Source organism: Equus asinus, chromosome 3 (genome assembly GCF_041296235.1).
Source record: "Equus asinus isolate D_3611 breed Donkey chromosome 3, EquAss-T2T_v2, whole genome shotgun sequence".
NCBI lineage: Eukaryota > Metazoa > Chordata > Mammalia > Perissodactyla > Equidae > Equus > Equus asinus.
In genome coordinates this window covers 45,092,406-45,114,762 of record NC_091792.1, presented here as the reverse complement: position 1 = coordinate 45,114,762, position 22,357 = coordinate 45,092,406, and the positions used below count along the sequence as shown (strand labels likewise).

Genomic DNA, 22,357 nt, shown 5'->3' with positions numbered 1-22,357 from the left:
TTGAGCCTAGGATAAAATGTTATTCTGAGTTCAGGGGAGAATGTTACCTCCCTTGGAAAAGACTGTGTGGCTCAACCTACCTGATGTTCTCAGCTCATTTTCTATTCAGTTAAACTCCTCAGGTCACTATCAATTGGGTAAACTCCCAAGATTCTGTTAATTTGATGGTACCACTATCTACAGGAACGCTAAGATATAGCTCTTCCCTACCTCCTATATATGTCAAGCATATGAGTTGCTGTGTTGTATGGTTTGGGTTGAAAAAGGCAGGAATTGTCAACATTTGTAAACCTAAGAGTTACTCTTATTTTGTCCTCATATACCGAAGGTCAGGCATAAGGCACTAAAACATCTGGATGAAACAAAAAACTCAGCAAAAATATTGGATTAAAATGTCATCCTCCACTGATTTCTTTTGAAAGGTTTCATACAAATGTGTGTGTTTGTGTTGCTGAATTTGTTGAATTCAAATTAGTACTAGATCAAGAAATCGCTTATTATGAGGATAATTTTCTTTTACAGACATAAGTTTGAGTTACTGAGGGAGAAAACAACATCAGCATCTCTGAGTCAAATGTGATTCACAAGAGTCAGATTTTAAATGTGAAGTTCTGGGAATATTTTATCCAATTTGTTTCACTTGTTTTCCTTTTTTTCACTAATACATATGAATGTATGAAAACTTATTTCCAGTAAAGTCTAAAAGAGCTCTTTCAATAAATGTTGTTTTTGTAATACCAAAATTCTATATAATAGTTTAATTAGTAGCCTTTTTTCTTTAGTAGCACATTACAACTGATGGCATGTTTTGTTTAGATAAAATATGATGATACTAAATACTTCATAGGATTATTATGAGGGACTAAATAAATTAATATATAGAATAATTTAGGGTAGAGTCTAGCATTTAATAAATGCAAAATAAATATCAACAATTATTATATTCGACCAAGGAACAATGACATCATCTCTGAATAAAAAATGCATTATTAATAATGACAAGTCCTTAATTATGATACAATTCTACAGTTGCTATTCTGGTTGTCAGGATGAAGCCATTCTTTTCTACTTACATTTTAGTGACATTTGAAGAAACTGATGGAACATCTCGTAAATTGGTCTTATCACAGTCGAGCTCTAAATCGTGGCAAAGACATTGCACAGGAACAGAACCGAGCACTGAATAAGGAGGAAATAGTGAGGAATAGAGATGGTGAGGGACCAGGAAGAGGAGGGAAATGAAAAGAAAGAAATGAAAAGCTATGAGAAAATTATTTAGTACGAAAGTATGTCATGTTTTACCTATGCAATTTGGGCAATGCTTTAAGTTAAGTTACCAAAGTTTACTTTTAATTTAATGTTAAAATTATGCTAGAGCATTAAGATAGGAAAGCACACACATTTACCAGCCCATGCATTTTTTTAAACAGTAGATTGCTTTTCTCCATTTGATGCTAAATGAATGAAGTCATCTGCTTTTTCTCACCCTAGCAGAGTTGTTACATCCAAGAGTGACGTGATAGTGTGTGATGGGCTTTAATGTCCATGTTAAAGCTGCTACTTAAGAATAAAGTATTTATTAATAGCATAATCAAACCTTTAATGGAATACTACGTCTTTTTTAGCTAGAGAGAAAGGGAACTAAACACCAAACTATAGCATTGGTAGAATTTTGTTTTGGAAAATTCAGGAGTTCTTCAAAGGATTTTTAATGATGTTCTTTTGGCTTATGTAGGGATGTAAGGATGTCTAAAACATCACTTATGGAAGTGAATATTTTTTATGCACAGTCATTCTCTTCTCATTTATGGGGGTTGCAAAGAGAAGGAGAATGGGTTGTATCCCTTTGGCCATCTTGTGGGGCTATAGTGACAGTCTTAAACATGTGATCCAACATTTCTAAAGTCTATTAGAGACTTGCAGTGATGTGTTCATGTAGCTAAATAGTAAAATGGGATTATTATTCAGGATAATAAATCTAAACTGCTCCCCGCCTTGATGCGGAATGGACGATTACCGAGAGCAATGAGGAGTGCTTCCCTTTTACAACTAGCTTGAAACCCTACAGTGTATAGCAGAGTTACTGACTGGAATCTCTACAGGGGACAGGCAGAGGAGGTCTAGACTGTGTCCAGATGTCCCAGTGGAACAGCTTCTCCTCACTGTTGTCATATTAGAATAAGAACATGTGCAGTCAAGTCAACCAGCTTCCTCAAAGAAGCCAGAAACACAATGCTTTATATATAATTACATATATAAAAAATGACAATAGCTAATGAAACATTTTAAAACATCATAGCACAAACAAAACTTTCTTTCAGAATTTTCTACTTGCAAGCTTCCAGTTTTACCTCTACAAAAGCTTCCAGGGACTAGAAGGGCGTCTTAATGGCAAAGTAGAGAATCCTGTGACAAAGCTGGTGGATGACTGCTAGTGAGCACAGGTGACTGCAGCTTTTGAAATAGTAAGGTGCCCCTTTGCTCAGATATGGGGTGACAGGTGTTCTTTTTTTTCTCCCAAATAACTCTGCAGACTCCTTTACAGGATCATGAGAGATCAAGATCATAACTTACTTTTGAGTTTTTTGTAAACAATCTCTGCCAAGACTTTTAAACAGTGTTATGGTTGTACGTAACAATTTTGGCTATGGATCTCTGAAAACTGATTCTCTCTCTTTAAGTGAAAGCCATGTCTAACATGAGTGTTGTGGGGAAGGGATGGTGACGGTTGGAAAGGAAGATGAAGATCCTGAGAGTGAGAGTAAGAAGGGTAAAAAGGAGGACGGTGAAAATAACATTAATTCTGGTGTGTTTTTTCTATTTATATAGACTGAGTTAAGATAATCTGCGTGTGTTGATTACAGGGTTACCTGTAATAGGGAAAGCTGAAAAAAGAACACCAGATATCCAACAACAAAAGAATGATTAGGCAAATTATGTCATTTAAAATGTATTATGAAGTATATTTAACAAGTTTATAATAATATGGATACCTGATTATGCTATAATGTTAATTGAAAATATGATAAAAATGGTTTGCACAGGAAATTTCATCTATGTTAAAGTAAAAAAAGATCAGTAACGCACCAGCAAGTTAATGCTGGTTGCCTCTGAATGGTGAAATTATGTTTGAGTAAACAATTCTTTCCAAATCCCTCAAATTTAAACTTTATTAATATATTGGTTAACGGTAGACATATCTTTCAAGGTATTGTTTTTGAGAGGTGACTTTATAAATGTGAATTCCTCACATCCTTTCATCCAGCCCCAAAGCATAAGCCATTCTCAGTTTAATTTCCAATAAATCCTTATAATAATCTGATTTAAACGAAGTGGCAGAAGAGGAAGCTTAACTTACATTTCACCACCAAATTTTATACTGCACTTTCCATTCTGTTTATACACTGCTGTTAAGCTTGAAAAAGACATTTAATTAATAATTACCACCCCTCCTTGAATTGTCTTTAAAGAACTCTAATTAAAAATTATATATTTGTTCTCTACTAAGAACTGATAAAAATTACCTCTTTTTGATACATCATTTATTGTGTAGGCTCTATTTCTCTTATGCAATTATACTTAGTCCTCAGGACCAGGAAGAAATTTACTTCTCTTGCTGACTCAATTTGTTTTTCCCCCATTTATTTATTTTTGCTTTATAAACCAGACTATGAAAGTTACGTAGCCCATTATTTTCCCTCTTTGACATAATGATCTCAAAATTCAGAACTAAGCTTTGGGTGCAGTGACTGAACTTTCCTCAGCGAGGATTTCCTAGTAGAACTTTTCTTTTCCATTCCCTTTCTCATTCACCACTGAATTTTTGTCATGTTAACGGTTTGTCTGTTAGTAGCCATGTTTTTATTGTAAACAGCTTAAAATACTTTTGAGAACAAGGTGAGATATAAAGAGATTCAATTAACATTTAGGAAATAAAAAGACATACAGTAAAATGAAAATGAAAACTACATTTTGTGATAATATGGCTTAATACATTAATTTTTTGCATTATATTAGCAGTTAAATTATACCTGTTCACTTTTTCCTTCTGAAATGATTATAACTTTTTAATGATCAAGTAATTTGATCCCCTTATTCTGACAATGAAGCAATGGGAGGCTGAGACAGATTGCTGAATATCCTGTGACACCTACAGGAGGAATGTACACCCCCTTCAACTGGGGATTGTTAGTAGTTTGTTATTAATCTTATTTGAAAGTAGTGAAGCCAAAACATTTTCAAACTTTTTTAAAAAGCTGTACTTTACAATTTGTGGTAGAACATAAGGGAAAGTTATATATTCTTCCCCCCCCAATGCCTGCTTTTAACCAAGGTTTTGAAAAGCTAGGATCAAAATTATAACTCCAAGACACAAATTTACATTTGAAGAATTAATTAGAATAGACAAAATTTATTTAAAAAGCATCATTTATATAGATCTTCCTGATCTAAAATATTATAGACTTAATCCTCGAGGTTATACCCTCCCACACCCTCTCTAGTGTGTTTGCAAGTTTTCAGTTTATGACTAAACATAGCAAGTTATAATTACTAAGGCTTTTTTGTGGGTCTAAAGTATAGTTTAAACCTCAGAAGATTTTTCGCTCGCGAATGTTAAAATCTGAACAGCTTCTCTGCTCTTCTATTTTCTTACTTTCCTTTCTATCAGAGTTTATAGTGATTGTGAAAAGTGGACATATAAAATAGCAACCCTAATGACTGATTGATATAGATTTCATTCACAGCAACACCTGGCATGATTTATTGCCCTTACACTTAAGATCCCTGAGTCATTTTTATTTATTTTTTTTATTTATTTTTTTTAAAGATTTTATTTTTTCCTTTTTCTCCCCAAAACCCCCCGGTACATAGTTGTGTATTCTTCGTTGTGGGTTCTTCTAGTTGTGGCACGTGGGACGCCGCCTCAGCGTGGTCTGATGAGCAGTGCCATGTCCGCGCCCAGGATTCAAACCAACGAAACACTGGGCCGCCTGCTGCGGAGCGCGCGAACCTAACCACTCGGCCACGGGGCCAGCCCCCTGAGTCATTTTTAAACAAAATTCTCAAATTGAGGTTGCATGTCTAATAGAATTTGCAATTAGAAAACTATAATTAACTTAAAAAAAGGTATATGTTGGATCCAAGTTTTAAAAACATGGTGTCTTATTATGAACTCACAGAAAAGGAGACTCAATCGCTCTGATTACTTACGGCATTCAGATGCTCCTGCCTCAGAGGAATATGGTGAAGTCATTCTGTAGTTAGTGGTAAAATATTTGTCAAATTGCAAAGACCATCCATTGTTGTCTCCTAAAATAAAAATCAGAGAGCAGAAAAGATCAAGAAAACAGAAATATTCTGGAGTGTTGAGGAAAGTAGATCCTCTCGTTAAAATAAATGCATGATTCTCAAACTTAGTGAGAGAAATATCATCTGGGAGCTTGTTACAAATCTGTATTTCGGGGCCCCCCCAGTTAGAGATCCTGATTTCACAGTCTGAGATGGGTTTCCTAGTCTCCATCTTTGACGGGCACTATAGTCATTCTTCAGCAAGTAGTGTTTGGACCACACTTTAAGAAACAGGACTTTAGATGCACTGAAACACAGCACACTGTTCTTAGCATATTAATTATGATTCTCTCAATCTTCTTCAAATATTTAAGCTGATATTGGAGATTATTAACATAGCTAAATGGTAGTGATAGTTAAATTAAAAAGAGAAGAAAATAACATGACCAGCACGATCTCATTCCTTTTTTTTTTTCCAAAGGCATTATGGTGTCACCGGTGTTGTTAAGAATGATTATCCTCTGCGTGCTTACATATTTTCTCATATACATTTTCTAGTTTTGATATTAAACTCCTGTATCATTTTAAAAAAGCAAAAATAGTAAAAGCCTTCATTTGGGGGAGAAAAAGAAAATAATTTTTCCGCACAAAATTCTTCACCTTTTAGTTATTTTTAAACATAAGAGTCAATGAAGCCAGTCATATGATAGAATGGGGATTTAAGAGCAGCTTCTCTGGATGTCATTGCAGATGGTACAAGCCTTCGTCCTACTGGGCAGGGGGGTGTTGAGTGTGATCCTTTCCAGAGTTTCTAAATTTTTTTCAGAATGCCGCCAGGACTCTTTAAGGATGCGTAAACATATAGACAGATGATAGAATTATAAAAGTTTATTCTATTTCCATAAGTTAGTATTAAATCTAGCATTGATTTTATAAATTATTTTTGCCATGAATGCATACAGTTAAGTGTCCCTTAACGATGGAGATAACGTTCTGTGAAATGTATCTTTAGGTGATTTCGTCGTTGTGTGAACATCATAGAGTGTACTTACGCAAACCTAAATGATATAGCCTACTATACACATAGGCTTTATGGTACTAATCTTATGAGACCACCATCATATATGTGGTCTGTCGTCGACCAAAACATCGTTATGCAGCACATGACTGCAATTCAAATCTGAAACTAGAGTTCAGGTATTACAATTTTGTTCAGTTGCATGGATTTGGTGAAATTGACTTTACCACAGGCATGGTTTCAACTCCTATCAGAGGACTTCCAAATTATATGTCCAGCCACACTTTATCTACTGTGTAACAGGCAGTCAGTTAATACAGGCACCTGAAACTCAATGTTCCCAAAAAGGAACTTATCTTTCCCTGTATAAACTTGCTACTCTTTCTAAATTCTCTGGATTGGTGAATAGTCTCCACAATCTATAAAAATGCCCAGAACAGAAAGGTTAAGTTTGTTGGGTTATGCTCATACTTGATTAAATATAACTTATATGATTTCCCCCTTCTACAGGTTATTTTCTTATTTTTCCACAACTCATTAACTCCTCCATGAAGATTGTATTTGGGAAAGGAAAAGTATTCTAACATAAATGCTGTATATACTTGTAATATTAGACTTCTTTTTAGAAGTCCTAGTAAAAGTGAAAAATTGGAAAGACAGATTATTTAAACATTATATTTATAGCATTCTCCTTCTTTTAGCATGACTCATTAGTTTTAAAATTTCTTTATTACAGAAGATTTCAAAATAAGCAAAGGGAGCAAAGTAGTATAATGACATCTCAATTCAGAGGGCGACAACTGAAGGACTTTAAGTTTACCAGCTGTGGACTTCAGCATGAGACTCCTGCTGGGCACCACTAACTAGGTGGACAAGGGACAATGCCCTAGAAACAGCGAATATGAGCAAATATCCATTGAACATCCAGGAACCAGTCCAAGGTGCCTGCCCAGCCCCTGACATCATGAGGATGACATTTTAGGCAGACAAACAGGAGGAAGGGAAGGAAATTTAAAAGACTGAGTTTGTGTAGCCTAATAGACACTATAACTTATTGAGAACATGGTGGATTTTGCGTCTGTCCGCTCCTTCTCCATTCAATCTTCAGTTTACAGTGCTTTCTTGTTCTTTAGAAGTTGCTAAGTTAAACCTATGTTTTCCAGACCCCAAGCAGCTAAGGTTCTTCTTATAGATAAGTTTCTATCAACTGGACGCACTCTTGTGAGATTGGAAGTTTGTAGACACCAGTCTTGTGGGTATCTAGTGGAAGTGGGGCAGTTCCAATAGCCAGCCTCAGGGTTCCAGCTTCATGGGTAAAGAGATGATTAGCAGTAATAGTGGTGGCAGCAGCAGATGCTTCTTGATCTTAGGCTTACAACTATGGCAGTGTGTTTCCCACCCCTGACTCCTGCTTCTGTAGCCTTTACCAAGATTCTACAAAGACATTCTTCGGTGTATGAAATCTCTTTTTACTTAAGCACTTCCCCCCGCCCCAAACAAAGCCCCAAAAAACTAGAGTGGTTTCTGTTTCTACTTTCCAGAGGAGTTTGCAGATAATAGACTCTCAAGAATAGAAACATTGTATTGGTTATCCGAACTGGTTGGTTCTGAAGATAATGGCAATCCTGTTACCGTGAGAAAATGAGATTCAAAGTTTATGGCTCACAGTGACAAAAAAGCTACTTAAATTACCACTTTTGGCTTCCTGGGATGATGTGCCTCTTAGAAAGCTAGACTCTGGCAAGGTGGTTACTATGATAAATCATTAGAATGAAAATGAGAAATTTCAGGGGTTGTGGAATGAGTACACTATGGAGATGCCCTGGAGAGATTAAAAAAAGAAAATGACAAACTTAGAGTCTGACGTTATCAGCTCAAAAAAGTTCAGAGAACCAGGAAGCTTCCAAAACTCTCTAAGATAATCTTTTATCTCTTATGACCTCAGGACTGACGTAGCCTCAAATCAGATAAAATCTGATGCAATGGGTTGCTGAGATTGCAATATAAGCAGAATTCACGTTTTGACGTATATTTTAAGTGAAGATTAGGACACTAATTTGGATAGAGAGGGATCCTGTGAATTTCAATGGGGCATTTGAGTGTGTTTAGCTGAATTTGATCACCCTAAATCCCCATCCCACTGAACCCCTCTTGGCAGCAGAAACAGCTGTCTTTCCCTGCCTGATGAGGTTAGTTGTAGTTGTTGGAGACATGTCAGTTACTTTCCTTGGGGTAAATAACTTGTTAACTCTCTCCGGGCCCTTTCATGATCATGCTTCTTTGCCTCCCAACCTATTATAACTGGAGTCAGATTCCAGCATGCCCCAGAAGACAAGTACCAGTTGGATTTAGAAAGAGAACATTGACATACCCAAAGATTTTGTTATTTTATATAAGCAGAAACCTAAGGAATTTGTGTGGGAAGAGTTTCTAAGAGTACTAGACCAGGAGGGACTATCACTTTAGCTTGGGCAAAGCTAATTAATACAGGTTTCTGGATTCAGTGTGCTAGCTAAAGGAGTAGTTTGTTAGACTGTTGACTGAAATCTGGACTCTGTTGCCCTAGGCTCAATGAAGTTGAGAGGCAAATGCATGTGGATGTTGAGTCACCAAAGGGATAGATTATGAGGGACATCGCCATTGTATTGTAGGCATGCAACAGATCATGAGTGGGTACTGTTGACTGACTCGCTCAACCTCTATTCAACTCCCACTTCATTGGTGTGCTCCTGTAGAGCAGAGACTGAAAAGCGTACAACATTTCACATCTCCTTTAGAGCTAGGATTTCGAGTGCACTCACATGTATTTTGATTGGTAGAAGAGTTGGAGGTCATTTTCCCGCTGCTATGTCTAAAACAGAGACATGGTGTGAAGATGCAATTGTGGCAGTGGCAGGGCATTTCCGATATTACCAGCTTTATGGATGCTATGTTGGTTCTGGGGGTGGCAGGGCTGACAGTGGTGGTGGCAGCAACTGTCTTAGTATCTGGATTGTAGCTATGGTGGTGTGCACCATACCTACAGGGTGGTTCATGTAGATTCAATGGCACCAATAGGGGCTTTGCTGACTCTCACTTTTCCAGCCCTTCTGAGAATTGTATAAGTATCTACTTTCTGTTTAACATACCTAGAGTGAATTCTGTTTCTTGCATTAAATCCTGATAGATACAGAGACTAACTGAATTACTGGATTAAAATATGGCTTACATATGATTGGACATTTAGTTAATTTGGGGAGCTCAAGTGGGATCTCATGAGTGAGAACAGAGCAGTGCATTTTTCCTGAACTCGTCAGCTTCAGTGTAATTGAGTTTTGTGGTCTCGCTACAGGAAAGTTGGTGACACTTCTCAGCATTTTCCTTCATTTCCATATGGGAATAGGGATAGGTCAGGAGCCATATGAAATGTTCTGTTCTACTGGTTGTTTGTTTCCTTGGTTGACAGGCTTTGAAATTTATGGTGTTGGATTGTCCCACTTTCCTGATTTGGCTGAGTTTGTTGACTTTTTGACATGTTTTTACTTTTAAAAACTTGGTTCATATCTTTAGATATAAGAGAGAAGAATTCTATGCCAGATTTTAATTCCCCCATTTTAACAGAGAAATTGAATATTAGCACTTAGTGCTGAGACAACTGATATTTAGCAGGCACGACCTACACTGTACTAGGTGCTTTATTTTATCCTCATAATAACTCTGGGTCATTATTGTCATTTCCACTTACAGAAGGAAAAACTGATTCTGAGAAGTTCAAGTGATTTGACTAAGAAAGAGAATATTAAAAATAACTAAAGAATTAAAATGATAAAATTATTTTAATATTTTCTTTTCTAGGCCAAAGAAATGATTTAATCAGTTTATAGTCTACCTATAGAATTCTAACTTTTGTGTGACATTGGCTTTAAATATTTAGCTATTACTATTTGTTACTTTTTTAAATGGAGGGCATAATAGTTTATAACATTGTGAAATGTCAGTTGTACATTATTATTTGTCTGTCACCATATATATGTGCCCCTTTGCCCCTTATGTCCCCCTCCCATTCCGCTTCTCCTCTGGTAACCACTAATCTGTTCTCTTTTTCCACATGTTTCTTTATCTTTCACACGTGAGTGAAATCATACTCTGTTTGTCTTTCTCTGTCTGGCTTATTTCACTTAATGTAATACTCTCAAGGTTCATCCATGTTGTTGCAAAAGGGACAATTTTGTCTTTTTTTATGGCCGAGTAGTATTCCATTGTGTATATATATACACACCACACCTTCTTTATCCATTCATCAGTCGATGGTACTTGGGTTGCTTCCACATCTGGCTATTGTGAATAATGCTACAATCAACACAGGGCTGCATAAGTCTCTTTGAATTGTTGATTTCAAGTTCTTTGGATAAATATCCAGTAGTGGGATAGCTGGGTCATATGGTATTTCTATTTTTAATTTTTTGAGAAACCTCCATACTGTTTTCCATAGTGGCCGCGCCAACCTGCATTCCCACCAGCAGTGTGTGAGTTTCCTTTTCTCCACATCCTCTCCAACATTTGTTGTTTTTTGTCTTGGTAATTATAGCCATTCTAACAGGAGTAAGGTGATGTCTCATTGTAGTTTTGATTTGCATTTCCCTAATGATTAAGTGATGTTGAACATCTTTTCATTGGCCATCTGTATATCTTCTTTGGAAAAATGTCTGTTCACATCCTCTGCCCATTTTTTGATCAGGTTGATTTTCGTTGTTGTTGTTGAGTTGTGTGAGTTCTTTATAGATTTTGGAGATTAACCTCTTGTTGGATATATGATTTGCAAATATTTTCTCCAAGTTGATGGGTTGCCTTTTTGTTTTGTTCCTCATTTCCTTTGCCTTGCAGAAGCTCTTTAGTCTGATGAAATCCCATTTGTTTATTTTTTCTTCTCTTTCCCTTGCCTGAGCAGACATGGTATTTGAAAAGATCCCTCTGAGACTGCTGTCAAAGAGTGTACTGCCTATATTTTCTTCTAGGAGTTTTATGGGTTCACGTCTTACCATCAAGTCTTTAATCCATTTGAGTTAATTTTTGTGTATGGCAAAAGATAATGGTCTACTTTCATTCTTTTGCATGTAGCTGTCCAGTTTTCCCAACACCATTTATTGAAGAGACTTTCCTTTTTCCATTGTATATTCTTAGCTTCTTTGTTGAAGATTAGCTGTCTGTATATGTGTTGTTTTATTTCTGGGCTTTTGATTTTGTTCCATTGATCTGTGTGTCTGTTTTTGTACTGGTACCATGCTATTTTGATTACTATAGCTTGGTAGTGTATTTTGAAGTCAGGGATTGTGATGCCCCCAGCTTTGTTCTTTTTTCTCAGGATTACTTTAGCTTTTGGGGGTCTTCTGTTGCCCCATATGAATTTAGGATTCTTCGCTCTATTTCCAAGAAGAATGTCATTGGGATTCTGATTGGGATTGTATTGAATTTGTAGATTGCTTTAGTTAGTATGGACATTTTAAATATGTTTATTCTTCCAATCCAAGTGCATAGAATATCTTTCCATTTCTTTACGTCATCATCGATTTCTTTCAGTAATGTCCTTTGGTTTTCATTGTATAGGTCTTTCACCTTGGTTAAATTTATTCCTACATATTTGATTCTTTTTGTTGCAATTATAAATGAGATTGTATTCTTGAGTTGTCTTTCTGTTAGTTCATTATTGGAGTATAGAAATGCAACTGATTTTTGTAAGTTGATTTTCTACCCTGCAACTTTGCTGTAGTTGTTAATTATTTCTAATAGTTTTCTGATGGATTCTTTAGGGTTTTATATATATAAAATCATGTCCTCCGAAGCTAACAAGAGTTTCACTTCTTCCTTGCCAATTTGGATCCCTTTTATTTCTTTTTCTTGCCTAATTGCTCTGGCCCAAACCTCCATACTATATTGAATAAGAGTGGCAAGAGTGGGCACTCTTGTCTTGTTCCTGTTCTCAGAGGGATGGCTTTCGGTTTTTCCCCATTGAGTATGATGTTGGCAGTGGATTTGTCATATATGGCCTTTAATATGGTGAGGTACTTTCCTTCTATATCCATTTTATTCAGGGTTTTTATCATGAATGAATGTTGGATCTCCTCAAATGCTTTCTCTGTGTCTATTGAGATGATCATGTGGTTTTCATTCCTCATTTTGTTAATGTGATGGATCACATTGATTGATTTGCAGATGTTGAACCATCCCTGTGGCCCTGGTATAAATCCTGCTTGATCATGCTGTATGATCCTTTTAATGTGTTGCTGTATTCAGTTTGCCAATATTTTGCAGCCATCTTCATCAGCGATATTGGCCTGTAATTTTCCTTCTTTGTGTTGTCCTTGTCTGACTTTGGGATCAGGGTGATGTCGGCCTCATAAAACGTGTTAGGAAGTGTTCCATCTTCTTCAATTTTTTGGAATAGTTTGAGAAGAATAGGTACTAAATTTTCTTTAAATGTTTGGTAGAATTCTCCAGGGAAGCCATCTGGTCTTGGATGTATATTTTTGGGAGGTTTTTGATTACTGTTTCAATCTCTTTACTTGTGATCAGTCTATTCAGGTTCTCTATTTCTTATTGGTTCAGTTTTGGGAGGTTGTATGAGTCTCAATTTATCCATTCCTTCTAGATTGTCTATTTGTTGGCATATGGTTTTTCATAGTATTTTCTTATAATCCTTTGTATTTCTGTGGTATCTGTTGTAATTTCTCCTCTTTCCTTTATAATTTTATTTATTTGAGCCTTCTCTCTTTTTTTCTTAGTGAGTCTGGCTTAGGGTTTGTCAATTTTGTTTGTCTTCTCAAAGAACCAGCTCTTCATTTCATTGGTTGTTTCTACTGTTTTTTGGCTTCAATTTCATTTGTTTCTGCTCTAATTTTTGCTAGTTCCCTCCTCTGCTGACTTGGGCTTTGTTTGTTTTTCTTTTTCTAATTCTGTTAGGTGTTGTTTAAGATTGCTTATTTCAGATTTTTCTTGTTTGTTAAGGTGGGCCTGTATTTCTATGAATTTCCGTCTTAGGACTGCTTTTGCTGCATCCCATATAAGTTGGTATGGTATATTTTCATTTTCATTTGTGTCCAGATATTCTTGGATTTCTCCTTTAATTTCTTCAATGATCCATTGTTTGTTCAGTAGCATGTTGTTTAGTCTCCACATATTTGCCACTTTTCCAGCTTTTTTCTTGTAGTTGATTTCTTGTTTCATAGCATTATGGTTGGAAAAGATGACAGAGATGATTTCAATCTTCTTAAGTTTATTGAGACTTGCCTTGTTTCCTAACATATAGGTTATCTTTGAGAATGTTCCACGTGCACTTGAGAAGAATGTGTATTTTCCTGATTTTGGATGGAGTATTCTACATATATATCTCTATTAAGTCCATCTGGTCTAGTTTTTCATTTAGTTCCACTATTTCCTTGTTGCCTTTCTGTCTGGATGATCTATCCATTGATGTAAGTGTGGTATTAAGGTCCCCTACTATTATTGTGTTCCTGTCAATATCTCCTTATAGGTCCATTAATCATTGCTTTATATATTTAGATGCTCCTGTTTTAAGCACATATGTATTTATAAGTTTTATGTCCTCTTGGTGGAGTGTCCCTTTTATCATTATATACCACCCCTGTTTGTCTCTCATTGCCTTTTTTATCTTGAAGCCTACTTTATCTGATGTAAGTATAGCAACATCTGCTTTCTTTTGCTCACCATTAGCTTGGAGTATTGTCTTCTACCCCTTCACTCTAAGCCTGTGTTTGTCTTTAGAGCTGAGACATGTTTTCTGGATTCAGCATATTGTTGGCTCCTGTTTTTTAATCCCTCCAGCCACTCTGTGTCTTTTTATTGGAGATTTCAATCCATTTACATTTAGAGTGATTATTGATATACAGGGGCTTAAGGCTGCCATTTCATCACTTGTTTTCCGATTGTTCTGTATTTCCCTTGTTTCTCGTTCCATGTATCTTGGACTGCCAATTCAGTTTGGTGGCTCTCTATGATGGTTTTCTCAGTTTTCTCTTTATTTATCATTTGTGTCTCTGTTCTGACTTTTTGTTTAGTGGTTACCATGAAGTTTATATAAAATATCTCATAGATGAGATAGTCCATTTTCTGATAGCCTCTCATTTCCTTAGTCTAAGCAGATTCCACCCCTTTTCTCTTTGCCATCTAAGTTATGGTTATCACAGCTTGTTCCATTTTGTGGCTAAAATGAAGTGATTATATTTATTCTTGATGTTTTCCTTCCCTTTATGTTTAACGTTGCAATTAAGTATTTGATAACTGTTCTGACAGAGAGTTGCAATTTTCGGATATTATCTGCCTATTTATCTCCTTGCTCAGGGCTTTGTAAACCCTTTCTTTTTCTTAGATTTGAGGGATGTCTTGATCATTTTTTGTAAAGGGCTAAAGGGGGGATCTTGTGGTGATGTTCTCCCTCAGCTTTCAATTATCTGGGAAAGTTTTTATTTCTCCATCATATTTGAAGAATATTTTTGCTGGATAGAGTATTCTTGGCTGATGGTTTTTGGTCTTTCAGAGTTTTCAATATATCATTCCACTCTCTCCTAGCCTGTAAGGTTTCTGCTAAGAAATCCACTGAAGGCCTGATAGGGGTTCCTTCGTAGGTTATTTTCTTCTGCCTTGTTGCCCTTAATATTTTTTCTTTGTCATTGACTTTTGCCAGTTTTATTAATATGTGCCTTTCAGAAGGTCTTTTTACATTGATGTAATTAGGAGTTCTATTAGCTTCTTTTACTTGTAATTCCAGCTCCTTCCTCAGGTTTGGGAAGTCCTCAGCTATTATTTGTTTGAACAAGCTGTTTACTCTTTTCTCCCTCTCTTCGCCCTCTGGAATACCTGAAATCCTTGTCACATTTCCTAATTGAATTGGATACTTCTCAGACAATTTCTTTATTTCTTTTTAGTCTTAGTTCTCTCTCCTCCTTGATCTGAAACATTCCTATATTTCTAGTCTCTAAATTGCTAATTCTGTCCTCTATAATATCAGCTCTGTTATTTAAGGACTTCAGATTTTTCTTTGTCTCATTCATTGTGTTTTTCATCTCCAGCATTTCTGATTGGATTTTCTTTATAGTTTCAATCTCTTTTGTGAAGACTTCCCTCTATTCATTAATTTTATTCCTGATTTCATTGAACTGTCTTTCTGAGTTCTTTTGTAACTTGTTGAGTTTTTTTATGATAGCTATTTTGAATTCTCTGTCATTTATATTGTAAATTTCTGTGCCTTCAGGGTTCATTTCTGGTGTTTGTCTTTTCCCCTCTGGCCTTGAGTATTAATATATCTCTTCATACTATTTGATGGGGTGAATTTGTGCCTTCTGGTGGCAGATTCCACCTACTGCCACCTAGTGCCATGGGGGGAGGGGGGGAGGCATGCAGGAGCTGTGTATTCTGAGCCAGCTGCAATGCCTGTCAGCTGTGCCTGTCTGAGTCTAGGCTACTCCTTGGGATCACAGCAACCCTGTGGGTGTTCCCTCAAATGGAAAAGCGATCACACAGGGGCTCAGGGCTGTCACTGCCTGCTCCCACAATCCCACTGAGACACACTCCCCACCTTCAGGGCTGCAGTGGCACTGTGGGCATTTGTGGCAGCTGGGAACTCATTTGCCTGGGTGGGAAGATCCATTGCTGTCTCTTCCCACATCGCACTAGCCATTGTGCTTGATGGGAGGGGCCTCCCCACTGGGTTTGAGCCTGGGCCACTCCCTGGGGACTGCAGCAGCACTGTGGGCTCTCCCATCAGATGGCAAAGGGATCATGCTGAAGCTCAGGGCTCCTGTCACCTGTTCCCACAGTCACCATCAGGGCTGCAGTGGTCATATGGGTGCTCCAGCTGGGAGAGCAGTCAAATGCACGCAGAGGGATGCCAAGGGGGCTGGAGATTCTCACCTATCTCTGCCACCTCCCTGGGGGTAGTCCATCCACCTTCAGCTGTGTAACTGCATTGGTCTCTCAGGCATCCTGTTGTGCTGTGTGGGTATCTCTGTTGATCAATGAGTGTCCATTTAATGGTAGTTTGAAGCAGGAGAGATAAGGGAACAGCTCATTCTGCCATGTTGCAGATGTCACTTAGATCACTGGCTTATTACAAAAGGCTATAAGGCAAGAATAGCCAGATTGAAGAGACGCATAGGGCAAGGTATGTGGGAAGTGTTCAGAGCTTCCTTGCCCCCTGCAGGTGCCACTCGTCCCAAATCTCCACTTGCTCACCAACCTGGAAGCTCTGTTACTTATTTTCTGTTTTCTGTTTCATATCTGTTACTGAGACTCTTACATCAGAATTGTGTGAGTTATACAAAAATTCATTTAAAGAAGAACCAGAAGTAGTTGTTAACTGGAATTTATGTTCACTATTGTTGTTATTCACTAAATCAATGAAAGTATTAAATATCATTAAGATACTACTAAAAATATTAATTTTAAGAAACAAAATCATTTTCATATTAATGTTACAAATTTTTATATGTTTATAAGTGTTATAGATAAAACATATAAGATAAGTCATTTGACTCTGGATATGATGGGATATTGACTATTTTTATGAACAAATTTTTTGTGTATCTACAGAGCCAGGGTGGGCTTGCAAGTGTCTGAAGGATTTAACATTCCAGGCTGCAGAGTCTTGTTGCACTTTGTGGGAGGAGGAGTTGCACACTTCATGTTCATGCTCATGTTCCTGCCACATCCACCTAGACCTCAGAAAACAGCAATGGAAATTAGGTGAGGTGACAACATTCCAGAACACAGGGTTATTTCTGTGGGTAGTGTTTCACTGCCGCTATGAAATTTATGAGATAAGGAGGTTGAGCAACTGCCAGAAGATGTTGATTTTCTTTTCACTCTGGTTCTTTAGCAGGCTCTATATTTAACTGAGCTTTTACAGATGAACTGTTTCAATTTGCTGCACTTTTACCATTAATAGCACAGTGCTTAAAATCATGGGCTTTGTGCCTTTTCCTAATAATTCTTTGTCCCTCACCATTGCTCTCTTGCCCTTCTTCTATTTTAAGGGATTCACTATATATGGCCTGAGTTGTAATCTTTTAGTCCAAGAAATTCAAATGATGTAGTTATTTATGCTGCTTCTCGTCTCTGTCTCTTTCTGAATCCTATTCCTTTTGTCTCCTTTCTACTTCGTTGTGTCTCACCACACACACACATGCACACACACACACATGAAAGACGGAAAGGTGGAGAAAGAGAGGTGATGTTGGGAAGGAAGTGGGGAATTTTACGATGCAGAAAGAAACAGGACAAATCTGTTTATATTTCTCCAAGTCAGAGCATATATTTTGTGGAGGAGATCTCTTTTTAAATAGCAGCATCTTCAAACAAACAAGCGTTTCAGTAATTAGTTTTTACCTTCCTTTCTGCCTTCCCAAAGCATTTTCTTCTTCTCACTCATTACTTCCTTCTACCAGAAGGCAGGAACATAGAATACAGAAAATGTAGCCAAAAATCACAAAGTTGGAAAGTTAACCTTTTTAAAGAAAACAGCTTTTGGTATACGTGTTTCTATATTTTAAATCCTGTAGCCTTCATATTTTATGTATGGGGCAGTGAGAACAGTTTTTCATACTTCAGTAATGAGCCCATTGAAATTTGATTCTCTGATTTTTCTTGAGTCACCAGAGGGTAAAGAGCTCTGTACTAAGGGAGTATTGTGTAAGGGGATATGTTTTCCATTACGTATTCGCAGTACTGTCAAAACAGCATTGATTAAAAAAAAAATTAATAAAAAAGATATTTTTTAGTTAAAAAATGATGTAACAATACTGTGAATAAAAATTAATGACATAAATCAAGAAAAGCCTGGTCTTGCATGTTGCATGAGCTCAGTAAATATTTAAGAGTTGAATGAATGAATGAGTCTCTGTCCTCAAAGATACTTCAGAGAAAACCCAGTCTCTCTCATGCTACAACAAAATTTGGAAACTGGAGCACTTATCAAATGCTCAGGTTTCCAGGTCCCTCTAGGGGAGATTTGGATCCTTTTGATTTACATATGGGGTCTGGGGATCTACATTTTCCATAAGTGCCCTAGGTGAGTCTTAGGACAAGTTTTGGAAGAACTGCATTGTGAGATTTGCCCCAATCAGCTGGAGACCCTCTCACAGTGCAGTGGAGGACAGCTAGAGTTAGTAACAGAAAAATCCTGTCAATCAGAAGAAGCTATATTTCTTTTCTTTAGCAAAGTTGCTGATTGTTAACAATCAGGTAGTCCAAAACACTCAAATAAGATGAATGCAAGTGGTCCCTAATTTAAGGGCACTTTGCTTAGATCTTTCTTATTACACTTATTATAATCCGTTTCATACTATGCTTGTTTGTACATGTATTTTATCTTGTTACGAGAGTATGGTAGGAAATAATCTTCTTAGCCTATGTATTTCTTTGTTTTTCTTTTTTTTGAGGAAGATTAGCCCTGAACTAACATCCACCGCCAATCTTCCCTTTTTGCTGAGGAAGATTGGCCCTGAACTAACATCCGTGCCCATTTTCCTCTATTTTATATGTGGGACACCTGCCACAGCATGGCTTGATGAGTGGTGTGTATGTTTGCACCTGGGATCCAAACTGGCAAACTCTGGGTTGCCGAAGCAGAGTGTGTGAATTTAACCGCTTTGTTGCCAGGTCTGCCCCTTAGCCTACATATTTTTTACATCTTTCAGCGACTACTAAGGTGCTTTTAATATAGTTAAGACATGGCTCTTACTAGCTCTGATAAAGTGTATAAAGCACATAAAATACTAAAACATTACTTCATTTGCAAGAAGCATTAATTATAATCTAGTTTAATGGAAAAGTAGATTAGACACACCAATTTGAATTCTAGACAATGCGTCTCCATCTCCCATCCTCTCAGATTCCCCTGGCATTGTCATGGTGGTAACGGTGGTGGTGGGGTTTAAGAGACGAGGTCTGAAACGGAATGGAAAGGTCTAAGTTTCCTGAATGAGCTAATTTGTCATGGTGTTATATTAGGCTTTCCTCAACTAGTTTCCCAGGATTCTCCTTGAGAAGAGTTCTGTGGTCAAATATGTTTGGGAAAATCTGCATCCCATATCCCCACTTGGAATTCATAATACATGCTGGTATGATGAAAGGAGAACTCAGGCATTAAAGAAATATCTATAATTTTCTTTAACCTTTTTTATAAGGTACTACACATTTTGGAAAGTGTTTGCTTTTACATTTGCACAAGAAAGAATATGCAGAGATCTGTGGTTTTCAAAGGGTAGAACCAGGACCAGCAGCATCAGCATCATTTGAGAACTTCAAAGGAAAGCAAATTCTTGGGCCTCACTCCACAGGCACTGAATCAGAAACTCTGTAGTCAGGGTCCAGCAATCTGTTTTAACACGCCCTCTAGCTGATCTGATGTGTGCCAGTGCTTGAAAACCACTGCTCCAGGGTAATTAATATCTTTCCAGGTGTTCTCAACTGGGTAATAAAATTGTCTGCATTGGGAAGTGAATCATTTCAACACCTTAATAGGGTGATATTCACCTGTGGTGTTTGTTAAAAATACAGATTTCTGGCCTCCACTCCTACCTACTGGATCAGCATTTCTGGAGATGGGGCTCAGGATCAGCACCTTTCAACAGCCCCGGGGGACTCTGCTGTAGCTGGGTCCTCAGAGCACACTTGTCAAACATGCCGACAGATTTTTGGGAACCACTCTCAAGTTCCCTGGATGTTTGGATTTTGAATAACCAAAAGTTTAGGGACTTGTGCTTCTGTCAGAGAGGAGGCCAGAACAAAGGAGAGTGTGGTGATCTTGTGTGTTAAATGGTCTCCTCTTTTATTAAAATGAAGACATAAATCCTATTGGTGACAGAGTATACATTGTATTGATTAATGAATGAATAAGTGGTTAATTTATAAAGATCAGATTTATGCAAAGTGGAGCATTCCTGATTGTCACGTATTTACTCAACTCTCAGCACCCATTCTTCCCAACCAGTGGAGCATCTTTTTCTCATAAAGTAAAGATCCCCAGAGTAGAAATGCCCTAGGTCATTGGAATAAACCTTGGGATGCAGCCTGGCCAGGCAGAGCAATTCATCAAACTAGTTGTGTGGAATCTCTTTGAATTTGAATGACAATAGCAATTTGTTAGACAGAATGCATACATCTCTTTTTGGACTCGTAGTACCTTTGGAGGCAACTCTTTGAAGAAATGAAGGGGTGTGACCTTATCCAGGGCCTATTTTAAAGGACATTAAGGCCACTAAAAAAAATCACCTTTTGTGTCCTATCTAGTAGGAAGAGTTCTGAGATGAAAGTCTTTGTGGAGTTAACCCAAACATCCTTTAAGCATTGTTGGATGAACATAGATAAACATATTTGAGGTTAAAATGAAGTTTGAGATTATAGAAGTCAAGGGTTCAGCTACTTAGGCATTTCCGATGCTACTTTGAGAATAATAAATAGAAAACCAGTCATTTTTGAACATTCAATGCATGGTTGTATCAATACAAATATTTGTGACTCATGTCATTTCTCAGACTGTGTTTTTAACCTTAAAAAAGACAAATCAGAGCCAGCTCCAGTGGCCTAGTGGTTAACTTCAGTACTCTCCACTTTGGCCGCCCCAGTTCGGTTCCTGGGCATGGACCTACACTGCTCTGTTAGTGGCCATGCTGTGCTGGTGAGCCACGTACTAAAACGCAGAGGAAGATTGGCATGGATGTTAGCTCAGGACGAATCTTCCTCAGTAAAAAGAATAAAAATAAAAAGTAAAAAAAAGGCAAACCACTAACTTTAACGGAATATTCTAAAATGAGAATAGCTAAGTTCTGCATTGAACTGCTTGGCATTGCCATCATTCTGACAGCTGTATAAAAAGCTGTACTTAGGAAATGAAGGAATATTTAGGTTTCCAGAATTTTCAATGCAGGCCCAATTAAAAATTAAAAGAGTTCTTGAATAGACTTCAAACATTCTTATAATTCTATTTAAAAATATATATCATCACCATCACACTTACGAATAAATACTGTTTATCTAATTCTCATAGATGAGTAAACGCCAAGCCAGGGACAGGAAAATATTCTGGGGATTAACTCAGTTATTCTTCTCTTGACTTCTTTGCACTCTCTGCCCTTTTTTCTACAGTAGGCAGCTAGAATTTTCCACTTTCATTGCCTTGGGGAAGGAATGACGCAGAAGTGCGCAGATAACAAAGGAGTCAAATTCTTAGTATTTGATTTTCAAAAGCCTAGCTTTGAGCATTGGAAATTGATTTGGAAAAACAAGAAGGAAGAGCCAGGCTTTGCTGTTTCTAGGCTGGACAAGAGACTTGGACCAGAGAGGGAGAGTGGAAGGGCCTTCTTTCCCGCCCTCCTCCCTGGGCTGAATCCGGGGGAAACCAGAAACTTTACCTTCAGTACATCTGCAAAGACCCTATTCTCAAATAAGGTCGCATTCTGAGGTTCTGGGTGGGCGTGAGTTTTTGGCAGATACTAACCTACTACGCCACTCAAACGTATTTGAAGAGCTTTCCATTTCCCCTATACATTATAGAAATATTAATATGGAAACGGGGTGACTAGTGTCTTCACCCTTTTCCTGCAGATCAGGCTGCTAACCGAGCAGGTAAGGGGTCTTCCGAGTCTGCAGAGAAGAGGCCTCATTACTCAGGTCTTCACGGTAGGGTAATTAAACCTGCCTCCAACAGGGAGACGGGGTTGGGTTAGTGCAACCGCGAGGGGGAGCCCTCTTGGTACAGCCTTTTGTTTACAATATGAAACAAGGAATCCTAGCAAATTCTAATCTGAAAATGCAAGTTCCTTTTAAATAAAAATCTACATGTAGTAAGTAAATTCCATAGCATCTGAGAATTTGATGCTACTTTAGTGTTTCACTTTTACTAGTGAGTTAGCGCTCAGTTTAAAATGGACATAAATATTCCTGAATGAGGAATCACCTTTCCGTAATCAGGTTTCCTTGATATATACGCAGGCGTATTCCCCCCAGTGTCTGAGAGTTTTAGCTGCAAAAGTGAAAGGTCGTTTCTTTTTTGGTTTGTCA

At 37.4% G+C, this 22,357-nt stretch overlaps 1 protein-coding gene across 14 annotated transcripts in view; it reads right to left on the bottom strand.

The window, feature by feature from the left end:
• Nucleotides 1–22,357, bottom strand: part of RXFP1 (relaxin family peptide receptor 1) — a 114,294-nt gene that overhangs the window by 46,773 nt on the left and 45,164 nt on the right. For all 14 annotated transcript variants that reach the window (XM_070504981.1, XM_070504985.1, XM_070504975.1 and 11 more), the window contains 2 exons: nucleotides 5,212–5,310; nucleotides 1,074–1,179 (listed from right to left, as the gene is read on the bottom strand). In XM_070504981.1, coding sequence (XP_070361082.1) covers nucleotides 1,074–1,179; nucleotides 5,212–5,310 — 205 coding nt within the window. The remainder of the gene's footprint in view (nucleotides 1–1,073; nucleotides 1,180–5,211; nucleotides 5,311–22,357) is intronic.